This window comes from Haliotis cracherodii, unplaced genomic scaffold, assembly GCF_022045235.1.
Source record: "Haliotis cracherodii isolate W230 unplaced genomic scaffold, xgHalCrac1.p SCAF_14, whole genome shotgun sequence".
In the NCBI taxonomy this organism is placed as follows: Eukaryota; Metazoa; Mollusca; class Gastropoda; order Lepetellida; family Haliotidae; genus Haliotis; species Haliotis cracherodii.
This window is the reverse complement of record NW_027266269.1, coordinates 19106014-19119220: the sequence shown is the minus strand read 5'-3', so window position 1 is coordinate 19119220 and position 13207 is coordinate 19106014. Positions and strand designations below refer to the sequence as shown.

The 13207-nt window shown below is 41.1% G+C and overlaps 1 protein-coding gene across 1 annotated transcript in view; it reads right to left on the bottom strand.

Annotated features, from left to right (window-relative positions):
- Window positions 1–12675, bottom strand: part of LOC139460612 (aromatic-L-amino-acid decarboxylase-like) — a 98833-nt gene extending 86158 nt beyond the window's left edge. The window contains exon 1 of the mRNA XM_071242078.1: window positions 12610–12675. Coding sequence (XP_071098179.1) covers window positions 12610–12637 — 28 coding nt within the window. The 5' untranslated portion in view covers window positions 12638–12675. The remainder of the gene's footprint in view (window positions 1–12609) is intronic.
- Window positions 12676–13207: the final 532 nt, after the last annotated feature.

Sequence of the window (13207 nt, the reverse complement as noted above, 5' to 3'; positions counted from 1 at the left end):
ACAGTGTCGATTGTCACCACGTTGTTTAATGATAAATGTCATCTAGTTCTCAAGGAATGGAATTAAAGGAATATGGTTTAATCTGAGGCAGCGATCTGCAATAAATTTTTATTGAGATTTGGAATCCAGTACAAAAGACGAATTGTCTTCGGGTTTTAAAGTCAAGACAAAAGTTGATAGTACTGATACGTGGTTTTGGCAGATTTCTTCCAGGGTGAGTGAGTGAGTTCTACTTTAAAGTCACATCGTCAGTATTTCAACCATATCGTGAATATAAAAACGTATACATTGAGACAAAGAAAACGTTACCAACAAAGGAGAGTAAACTAACTAGACTGATCACAAATTTTGTTTAAAACCATATAACCATAAAACAATATCACTAATCATAACAATACACGAGTGTCGTAAACATCGTATGACATGAACACGAATATTCTAGCGTGACGTCATTCCGACCTCATGTCAAAATAAGATTCGAATGACGTCAACAATGCCGCCCGGATGACGGAAACAATACACTTGTGTCTCGTGACGTGATATGACCCTAGGGCACATATGTAATCCCGATATGTTTGCCCTCGTAGGTAATAAATATTAATAAAGAACAAGTGCATTACGACCTACAAATGTATCCATATTATATACACAACAAAGTATGAGCCATACATAAACCAGTGGACAGAGCTGCTCTCCGGATTGTATGTATGTATGTATGTATGTATGTATGTATGTATGTATGTATGTATGTATGTATGTGTGACGTGGGGTAGCTTGGGACACGATACAGTGGGACAGTCATCTAGAGCACGGTTAACAACATGGTAACAAATGGACAACCATCTTTCTTCTGGTGTAAATGTAGACTAATTGATTCGATGTCACCTAGACGATAATAGTTACACCAAGAGAGGCACCCGACTTCTGGTATCAATATAGACTAATTGATACGCTGTCACAGGACACAGTCACCTAAACGATAATAGTTACATCAGGACTTCTGGTATCAATATAGACTAATTGATACGATGTCACAGGACACAGTCACCTAGACGATAATAGTTACACCAGGACAGGCACCTGTCTTCTGGTATCAATGTAGACTAATTGATACGATGTCACAGGACACAGTCTCCTTGACGATAATAGTAACATCAGGACAGCAATGTGTCTTCTGGTATCAATGTAGACTAATTGATGCGATGTCACATGACACAGTCACCTAGACGATAATAGTTACATCGGGACAGTCATCTGTCTTCTGGTATCAATGTAGACTAATTGATACGATGTCACAGTACACAGTCACCTTGACGATAATAGTAACATCAGGACAGCAATGTGTCTTCTGGTATCAATGTAGACTAATTGATGCGATGTCACATGACACAGTCACCTCGACGATAATAGCTACACCAGGACATCGGGACAGCCGAATTGATACAATTAGGGATAATCGTAATAAAACATATATCACAAATGAAATACACTGTTTGGCCTTAATGTTATGCATGTGATTTAGTTTTAACGCCACCTTTTGTGTGCTTTGGACAGTTCCACCCAACTGTCCCCATCACAACATAAATTTGGTAAACGTCCATCACCTCTCCGAACACCTCCATGACTTCACTAGATGATAACTACCAGAAGCAGTCCAATTCGCCGCCCAAAGCCACCAATCAACAGAGATAACGGCGAGAAACAAAAACATTTGACATCAAAAGTGTTCAAAATATAAGCTTTTAAGCCTTTTTAGGCCTATGAGACACATCATAATACGCATGTATTCCATGTGAAAAATGCCTACTCATCTGTCTCATGTATGCAAACTGTTGTTACTGTTTATTCTTCAACTACTAAGTATAATTTTGTATCTTGATGATCCTGTCCTGCTTGACAACAGTACAAGAAATTATACCGAGACGTCCGCTAGTACTGTATAATAATGAAGTTATTCATAAATTGTGTCTACTTTTTCAGTGGGATCTGCATATACATAATCTTCAGTATCAAACCCTACCATCAAAATAAGTAAGAGTACGAAATTGATTCCTCCTGGAGTGTTCGTTATATATTCATCGTCACCATCACCATCTGAATACTGAACATGATACATCAATTACACGGTATATACTTTTATCAATTTGCTGCACAAAGTTTCGTTATTGAATCGTATTTGTCAAAATTTCTAAAATAAATGTTTCTCTCTCTAAACGAATGTTCGTTTAAGCTAAATCCCTTTTCTCTTCTGCCACATTGCTGATATGTTTTAAAAAGAAGAATGTTTGGTTTGTTTGTTGTTTAACGCCGCACTCAGCCATATTCCAGCTATATGGCGGAGGTCTGTAAATAATCGAGTTTGAACCAGACAAGCCAGTGATTGATATCATGAGCATCGCATACGAGTCCGGACTAATGCCGACTTTATAGTGTAGCCCACTGAGATACCACGCCGCAATTTAACACGCATACCCTACTCACACACAATATACCGCCTCCTCGCTTTAACCCCTTTATGCCGAGCGCCAGGCAGGGAAACAACAAGTACCATATTTAACGTCTTTTGGTATGACGAGGCCGGGGATCTAGCATTTGACCATTGACCTCTTTCGACAAGCAAGTAATGCTAAAGACCAATTCTAGTCTGAATCTTTACGGGTATAAAATGATGACTACTTGTTTGTTTGTTTGTTGTTTAACGCCACACTAAACACTATTCAAGCTCTACGACGGCGGTCTGTAAATAATCGAGTCAGGACCAGACAATACCAGTGATTGATATCATGAGCTTCGTGCCACGCAATTGAGATACGATGACATGCATCAACCAAGTCAGCGAGCCTGACACCCCTATCCCGTTAGTCGCCTCTTACGACAAGCATAGTCGTCTTTTACGGAAAGCACCTATTCTACCCCGGATCTTCATTGATCGAAGACATTGCATGAATGCCTTATAGTATCAGGGAAGGGAAGGGGTATTCAAGTACATACTTGTGTTTTTGCTGTATTTCAATTGATTGAATGCATTATAATTTGTAAATAACTTTAATATCTAAATGATATCTAAATTGAATTTCTGAAGCAAACCTCGGACATTGTTTGTCCCTACTCTATAATTGTGTTATTGTATTTGTATGCATTAGAATTTGTTTGTTAATCATATGAATAATACCCGTGTGACTATACAAGATATGAAGTTATTTCAATACTTGTATATTCAATTGAACGCCAATACGACATTAACACCACATTAACATCAGAATATTTGTTGTTATGGAAACACATTAAAAAAATAAAATCATTGGTAATAGAGAAAATTGTAATTATGAATATGTTTGAACTGTACTTTGGTCTATTCATTGTAAAACTTAATTTGAATATAATACTGATGGAAATGAACAAGCGAACTAGTTTTGGAGACAGTAAAATGATATGCTAGCATGGCTTGCCAGCCTTGTCTACCAAATACGCTTTGGAAACAATGCACACAAACAGAACTCAACATTTCATTCTGACGTGTTGAATTTGCATGTGCACTATTTCAAATGAACTGACAGTAATGCTTATTTCCCTATATTTTTCATTGTTCCCTTATTCGTTTCGATCAGAATATTTTATCGATATTTGACTTAATGCCCAATTATGTGCTCTTTGTGGTAAACGTGTTCAGATAATGGTGGGATGTTATGTTTTTTGTTTAACGCCGCACTCAGCAATGTTCCAGCTATATGACGCCGGTCTGTAAATAATCGAGTCTGGACAAGACAATCCAGTGATTGACATCATGAGCATCAATCCAAGCAGTTGGGATACGATGACATGCATCAACCAAGCCCGCTAGCCTGACCACCCGATCTGTTAGTCGCCTCTTGTCGCAGATTGTACAGATCCATGTTTCCCTCTTGATCTATGAACGTGGGTAAAATCCCACCAACCCCACCCCACCCCAACACACACAGTAACACACACCAGAATATCACGTAGTACAGCCTTGAAAAAACTAATTTCGATGTGTTTCCTGGAAGAATAATATCTAAGATGTATAATTCTGCAGTCCAGTGATTGACATCATGAGCATCGATCTAGGCAATTGGGATGCGATCCCGTTAGTAGCCTCTTACGACAGGCATGGGTTGCTGAAGACCAATTCTATACCCAGATCTTCACGGAGGATTTGGTATCAATCTTCGTATCTCCATCGCGAAACTCTTCAGTCGGATGGCCAATTGCAAAAATGCTGCATTTCAGCACGACGTCAATCCCCACACATTAACCGATGCATCATCATTATATACGCTCAATGCCCCTTCTGTTTGTGCCAGGGCATCTTCTAGCTGTTTTGTCTGTCCTCGCTTGCCTGACAGACGACCTCTCAGAGTTTGGTACAGATTGATATTCACTTCTTTAAACCTCATCGAAACCGAGAGACCTCGTTGGTGTTCCATTACAAGGAAACAAGCCCAGGAGGCTAGTGTTCAACCAGACACTGCTCGAGGCTTTACCTTCGTGGAGTGTGTGGGGCTGAGTGAGTGAGTGTTGGGTGATGCTCGAGGATGCCCCAGTTTCACTAGACACTGCTCGAGGCTGTACCTTCATGGAGTGCATGGGGCCGAGTGAGTGAGTGTTGGGTGATGCTCGAGGATGCCAGTGTTTCACTAGACACTACTCGGGGCTGTACCTTCATGGAGTGTGGGGGCTGCTGAGTGAGTGAGTGTTGGGTGATGCTCGGGGATGACAGTGTTTCACTAGACACTGCTCGGGGCTGTACCTTCATGGAGTGTTTCGGGCTGAGTGAGTGAGTGTTGGGTGATGCTCGAGGATGCCAGTGTTTCACTAGACACTGCTCGGGGCTGTACCTTCATGGAGTGTGTGGGGCGGAGTGAGTGAGTGTTGGGTGATGCTCGAGGATGCCAGTGTTTTACCAGACACTGCTCGGGGCTGTACCTTCATGGAGTTTGGGGGGCTGAGTGAGTGAGTGACGGGTGCTACTCGTGGTATTTACGAAGGCAGCGGAAACAGCCGAGATGATCCAATAGCGTTAACCATTCGATACTCTGGTTATCTGAGCTTACTGCGCTACCCACATGATACCAAATCAAATTCCTTTCATTTCAGATATCGTTCCATGTAAACCTAAAACGTCAAGGACAGAAGATAACCAGTCTCGATTAAACGCCCAAACAGATTCCACTGGGCACAAGAGACAAAACAAAATGGCGGTGAAACTGGAAACTGGTGTGTTGACACTAGGTCTTCAATGTCTTATATATTAAAGACTTATTTGTGTGCCTAAATGCAATAACCTATGGTTAAAATTAACATGGACCGCCTCAATGGCCCAGTGGATAGAACGTCTGCCTGCGGGAGGTCGGTGGATCGATCTCCTGGCCGCGTCACACCAAAAGACGTTAAAAAATAGTACTTGTTGTAACCCTGCCTTGCGCTCGGCATTAAGAGGACAAACAAAGACTTGCCGAGTGTCCATTGGAATCAAGCTAGTGTATGGTATCACCGTTAGCCGTGTCAACAAAGATCCCACGCTTTAAGTTTGTACAACACGACGGCCGACTTTGAGAGTATATGTTATGGTTAGGTAAAAGATCTATATAGAGTTACAAGTGACGGAGAAGTAAAGGTGTATACCTCAAAACCACTCGCACAATTAAAATGGACGACACAACAATTTAACTACAGTCAAGAAGAATGTATTAATACTACACTAAGAATAATTCGTTACACACAATACTGGCTGACATTATAACAACTAGCAATAATGTCGGCAAAGCAACATGACATTATTAGTACACAAAGTCAGAGTCACCTGGGGTAGGATTCTCCCAGTTTGCATCAGACGTCGTTGTTGCACAGTGGATCATGGTTGAAGGCGCATCGTCATGACGTCAGTTTTCTCAGCCCCGACATGTGTACAATGTTACACACCGAGTCCTCATTACAGATAAAACCGGAGGAGACAAGGAATTAGTCACAAACACCACTGAACTTCTACAACAACCCCAGGTGGTTTAAATGCTTTGCCGATAACTACTTTCACTAAACATACAAAAGCTACTCGCTTGAAACAATTCACTCAACTGAAAGCACCTTACTTCAAGTCAAGTCTGATTGCACCTATTATTCTGATCAACCTATAAAAGAATACACCACATATTCAAACATACATCAGCACATATAACAATAGCATATAAACATTGGCCACAGCTGCAGCTAGAAACGCTATACAAAAAATCCGCTATATAAATTGGATATATGTAATTGGAAAATGGTAGTGGCCTGATATTCAACAAACGGTGCATCAAAACGCAGCCATTGTCGATTTGCAAAGTCTTAAACGGCATTGTTTTCACACTTGTTCAAAAATGTCAAACAGTAAAAACAGTAAAGTAAACTGTACGTGCAAGTTATGGCATTCGTAACTCGTGGTAGTGGCTATAAAAAGGCAAGCATAAGCCAATAATTTGTCATTCAATTGTCAACATTTTTCAAGTTCGTAAATGCCGAGACTCAGCGCTACAGGACGTATCCAAAGAGGGGAATCGCAGTCTTTTGTTGCACGGCACTTCAACGTCAACCACAGCATCATTTGCCGCCTTTGTGACCGATACAGACAGTTCAATTCCACTGCAGACCGTCCGAGAACCGACCGACCAAGAGTTACCACCCCTGCACAGGATCGCTACATTCGACTGTTCCACCTACGTCATTGCAATGCCACAGCTTCGGAGACTGCAGGACGCATCCCTGGTTTGGGGAGGATATCTGACCAGACTCTAAGGAACCATCTTTGCGAGGCTAGACTCCGACCCAGAAGAGCTTATCGTCCCTGTTTTGCAACAGATACATCGACAGCGACGCTTGCGTTGGTGCCATACCTTACAGGCTTGGAATTTGAGAAACTGGAGACCAGTGTGGTTTAGCGATGATCCCGACTTCTTCTTCACCGGCGAGATGGAAGACGTGTTTATCGTCGTCAAAATGAGCGTTTAGCCCCACATTGTGTACGCGAATTCGACAATTTCGGTGGCGGTAGTGTCATGGTGTGGGGGGGCCATATCCTGCACCACGAGATCTGACTTGGTTGTGGTTCGAGGAAATTTCGACAGCAAATCGCTACATGAATCAAATTCTTCATCCCGACCATCTTCCAATTATTGACCGCCAGAGGGAGCTCTTTCAACAGGACAACGCTCCAGCGCAAACAGTTCGTGTCACGGTAGACTACCGTCATTATGCCAACATCAACGACTTGCCCTGGCCGTCGAGATCTCCAGATCTCAACCCAATCGAACACCTCTGGGATAAACTCGATCGACGTGTACGTCAACGTCAGAGCACGCCGCAGACACTCCAACAATTGGTCAACGCGTTACAAGAAAGGTGCAGTATTCCGCAGGACAGAATTTGTACATTTATCCAGTCAGTGCCGAGGAGATGCAGAGCCGTGATTGCTGTCGGGGGCGGTCACACGAGATACTGAGTTCTGCACAACCTTTTGGCCTAATGTGACATGACGATGAACAGTTTTCAATATCTTTGTACGACAACATGGGACTATCGAGTTCCAAAATTTGATATTTGTATCTATGATATTGAATTAAATATATCGATTTCATTACGTACGATAAATTTACTAACAATATACCTGTGCGTTTCTTTTTTTGAAGAGTGTAGATGTACATACACATATGGACTCACTGACGAATGAGTAAGGTTAGCTGAGCACAATGAGATAGAGATATGTCACATTTTCATTAGTACCAAACACTATTGTACTCAAGAACTCGTTTTATCTGATGTACTGTTCTGTCAAGTACTGTCCAATTGAAATCTATGAGAAGCACGATGGTATGCATTGACTAAAGGAGGCCAACTTTCCTATACATCGCGAGTAATAAAATCTATGCTTCCATTATTCATACAATAATCATCCATTTCACATTCACTGAAACTAACATGGTATAAAGAGAAATTATCATTATTATGATACCCATGCAACCATCTGTCACGTGGGGGAAGCCTAGTTATTAAAACAGAGGTTACTTTTCTGGCAACCAGGGTTGACAAGATTAGGCCTGAGTTACCCAGTGTTAATCAAGCATAACTCAGAGAAGTATCGACATATAACTATAAAATGCAACCTCGACTATAATACAAAATGTCGGCCAGGAGGCGGAGAAACACAACAGCCATGTGTATTGCTACAAATACAACTATGAGAGGTTGCATTTGTCAAGTGTTTCATTGCTTGACAAAGCTGCCATTGTATCTTGTTCTATTTAATGCATGTAAAACTGCAAGAAAGTTAAAACAAAAGCGAACATCAAACAGATGTAAGATAATCATCAAAGTTGCATTATTGATTCTAAAGTAAATATATCAACAATCGACAGTTAAAATGTGCCTGCCCCGCATATCAGAATACAGGTAAACTAGAAACACCTTGTTAATTAAATTAATTATTCATCAAAATGTTTTTATTCATGATTGAATCATTGAATAAAACTAGTTAGCTTTAACGATGACGTCACTTTATTGTCTGACGCTGCACTCAGCAATATTCCAGCTATATGACGGTGGTCTGTAAATAATCGAGTCTGGGCCAGACAATCCAGTGACTGACATCATGAGCATCGATCTACGCAACTGGGATATGATGACATACATCAACCAAGCCAGCGAGCCTCACCACCCGATCCCGTTAGTCGCCTCTTACGACAAGCTGATTTCAACGAAGTACGACGCAAATCGCTCAACTGAGGCTAACTTGGTTTTTCATTTTTACCTTAGTCAACACATGACACCAAGGTCGTCCAGGGTTTTGAAATAACACGCAATCAGTGAATCGAGGTTAGTTTTAGTCAGACAATGAACTGGCGTCGTACATGACTCCCGGAAGTCAAATGAGCGCCGACTCCGTGCATGTACTTTGTGCGAACCCTACCATTGCTTGACATTGAAGCAGTGTGTAGAGTAAAGAAAACTGGTCCGTTAAAGTGAAGTTTTTGGTCAGCCCGGCCAAGTCGGACCGAATACAGACCTGACACTTCTGACAGAGACTATGTTGAGTATGTAGAGGGAAATGGGCTTCACTGCAACGGACCAGTTTTCTTTAAATGCGATGTACTGTGACATTATAAAGTGGTATATAGATGGACATAATATTATTCTATAGATGTAAAGACATTTGATGATATACATGTGAGGTTTACGTTGATTTTGACAACTCGTGCCAAGTCGGACCGAACACGCGTGAGACTATTGAGAGTTTAAGGAGAAGAGCTTCACTCTAACCAACGTGTCTGCTTTAAATACATGGACAGTGAGACTGTTGAGTCTATAGGGAGAAGAGCTTCACTCTAACCAACGTGTCTGCTTTAAATACATGGACAGTGAGACTGTTGAGTCTGTGGGGAGAAGAGCTTCACTCTAACCAACGTGTCTGCTTTAAATACATGGACAGTGACATAACAAAGTGGTATTAATTTAGATATAGTACTATTCTATAGATGGAAATGCTATGCCGACAGATGGAAATTTGTATCACGATAGTTGGAAGTATTCGATACGTTTCAAATCCTATTTCGTTTAACGATTCCAGCTTAACATGTAACCTAACCCAGCCACGCTCACAGACAGCTCGACTTCATGATTTTCAAACGATTTAATCGCAACAACTTAATTGTGCTGCACGTTTTTGGTTTGTGAATGTTCATTGATGTTATGTGTGTATGTTGCATCAATAATATGTAGGTATGGTCGTCGATAATGAAGTAATTAGCCAAAAATAACATTGGCCCGTCCCAGCCCTACTTTTAGACAATCACGTTATAAATAGCGAACGTACAGAAAAGCGCCCGTGTGCATTCAGACATGATGGAGAGACGTGGAGCTTACAAACCCGTGTGTATTAAAGATGCGTCTCCTTGGGCATCACTCATATCTCCGTTAATTGCCATGATATAAACTGAGAAGGTGTTCAAAGCAAATTTCAAAGTGTACAATACTCACTCACTCGCACACGTACGGTAATGACGTCATGGGTTATGGCTCTAATACTACAGTATTGTTTGCGTTCTGGCTATGCGGTCCCTAATTCATTTACCTCCTCCTTTTGGCCAGCGTTTTCACCACCCTTCAAAACTAAATAAAAGCCACAAAGTTCGCCCCACGCTAAATCAGTGACAGAGTGACATGGGTTTAACGCCTCATGGAACAGCACTTCTGATATATCAAGGGGTGTCAGCTACCGTGGGGTATAGAGAAAGAAATGAGGCAAGTCACATCGGTGAAACTTGGATCCTGTTACGCCTATGGGACGTAACTCTACATAGTGAATTGAACTGTACTAAGGTTCAAATATGTATTTGAATATTGAATCTTATACAGCGGCTTATTAAGTTATGCATTGATATTAATTAAAATGTCTAATATATTTTGATTTTCATCTTATATGTATTACTGTTTTACCACCAATGGCCGTTAAATGTTGATTTATTTGTAATTTGTTTGTTGTTTAACGCCGCACTCAGCAAGATTCCAGCTATATGACGGCGGTCTGTAAATAATCGAGTCTGGACCACATAGTCCAGTGATTAATATCATGAGCATCGATCCACACAATTGGGATCGATGACATGCATCAACCAAGTCAGCGAGCCTGACCACCCGATCCCGTTAGTCGCCTTTTACGACCATCATAGTCACCTTTTACGGCAAGCATGGGTTGCTGAAGACCTATTCTACCGTTAGATGTTGAGTGCAGGGTACGCCTTGTCATGTCCTGTTATATACCAGTACCAAAAGTAACCAGTGCCGATTGTGATAGTATGACGTCAAAACCTACAGCAACGACTTATGCTACCCACTGCCGGCACCATCCTTGAGCAATGACATCAACCCCCCGTGTCCAAGATTCCCTTTACATTTGGTTCTGGTCGTGAAATAAAAGCGACAAAACCCTTTCAATAATTAAGAGAAACATCTCTGGCACCTCGTACGTTGCCGACCGACAGGCATACACACATAAATCACTATCACTGGCAGTGATGACACCAGATGTTCGCGAAAAAAGATGTCCGTATTTTCATCAACCTTAAATATATGGTATCTTCATTGCATATGAAAGTAACGAAATATCCTAATCGCCTTTTATATACATACGCGACACTTGTTAAATCATATATTATTATGATACTGTTTATTTATTTGGGTAGTAAATTGTGTTTAATTGAAATTACAATTGAATACGTTTTCTTGTTATTATTAACATAATCTTCCAACATATGGCCGTATGAATGATAAGCGTAAGTGACACAGACGATATAAAAACATTTCTCAAAATCTGTGATGACCTCTATGTTCAGATTAATTCTGTGCTCTAAGTGCCGTTTCTATCTTGTAGTTCTTCATTGTTTTTACAAGAAATCAAAGAAATATCAAAGCAGCATGGGTTAACTTTTTTAAGGACACCTTTGATCAGTGCAGCTGCACGGGATTTAGGACCATGGCAGGTGCTCGTGACTTCAAGGTTTGTTTACGTAAGCTGATCAGTTGGTATACCATTACACGCCGCATCCCCTGAATGACAAGGACAGTGTGGAGACAAAGGGGCGCCGGTATTAGAATCTGTACACCCCCGACCACAGCTTCACCGCACCAACAGGGAAATTATGCGTATCACGTGATTTGGAGGCCAGTCGCTTTGTGATTGGATGTTCAGTAATACTAGAATTTGGGAGGAGCTAAGGCGTCCCCTAAAACATTGACTTTAAGCTGAAAAATGACGTCACGTTGTCGACGCTTTCTTAACGCTCACCAACTAATCAACTTTAATGTATTTTCAACGAAATTTCGCTCAATGGCCATATTCGACAAATCAACGTTTTCTTAGTTGAATTTGAATTTGAAACAAAATGCCTGGATTAACGGAGTTCAATCGCAATATTGACGAATATATTATATAAACGAATATTATGACTTTTCTAATATAGATCCCTTTCCCGGTTCCGTGTATGATAACGTACAGTACCATTTCCACTTTTTGATTGTTATTATTTTGCATTAAACAACATTCATTGCAAGAAAGACAATTTGTCAATGACCAATCTGAAAACGAAAAACACTATCAGGTCTCGTGCAAAAACTTAACACAACACAACTCATATATAGTTGGTTGGTTGGTTGGTTTGTTGTTTAACGCCGCACTCAGCAATATTACAGCTATATGACGGCGGTCTGTAAATAATCGAGTCTGCACCAGACAATCCAGTTATTGACATCATGAGCATCGATCCACACAATTGGGATCGATGACATGCATCAACCAAGTCAGCGAGCCTGACCACCCGATCCCGTACCCGATCCCGATATAGTACTCAAAAGAAGTTATAGAACACCGTAATATTTCATACTACTATAGTAGTTAATTTTTCACGATAGATTAATCATAGCAACATGCATCGGTTGTTCTTTAACGTCTTTTGATAAGTATACGCCGTCAAATAACATGTGACGCACGATCAATGTCATGCGCTTTCACGTGTCTGTGAACGACACTAAACTTGGCTGAAACTATCTACAAAATACACTTACCTCTCTTTCTATACTCCTCGAAGTCCATGGCGATCCTAGGAAATCCTAATAGATTGTCGGATAAAACTTGTAAACCTCCTCAGATTTCTCAGTTAGACTTTTCAATTTGAAAATATCTATAATCTTGGTATGGCGCTGTTTTACAAACTCAAGACAATCTACACCGCGATGGGAGATGGACCAGGGCGATGATGCGTTGTATTTACGTTGTTCTAAGTTTCCAAGTTCCTGGAGCACTTCGTCTCGTGGTCTTATACAGCCAGGAGATGGAGAGGCTAACACCGCTAGCGAGGACTAATCGATAAATACTGCAGATGAGCTTCGCTGTCCGTGATCTATATAGTTCTCTTTCTACACACACATATATGGATTGATATTGTCAGGTATTCGCCAGTACTAATGCCTGGCAGTGGATTTACAAACGGCAGGAATTGTTACAAAAGTCGGACAGTTTTATACCTTCAGAGCCTAGCGTCAGCTATTTCGAGCGTTTTCATTGGTCAGTAGTCATGGGGGTGGCCATATAAATAAGTAACAGTCAATTTAGCCCAACTCATTGGCTGTGGCCACTCGGTTCACCACTCCCGGAAATGTGGAC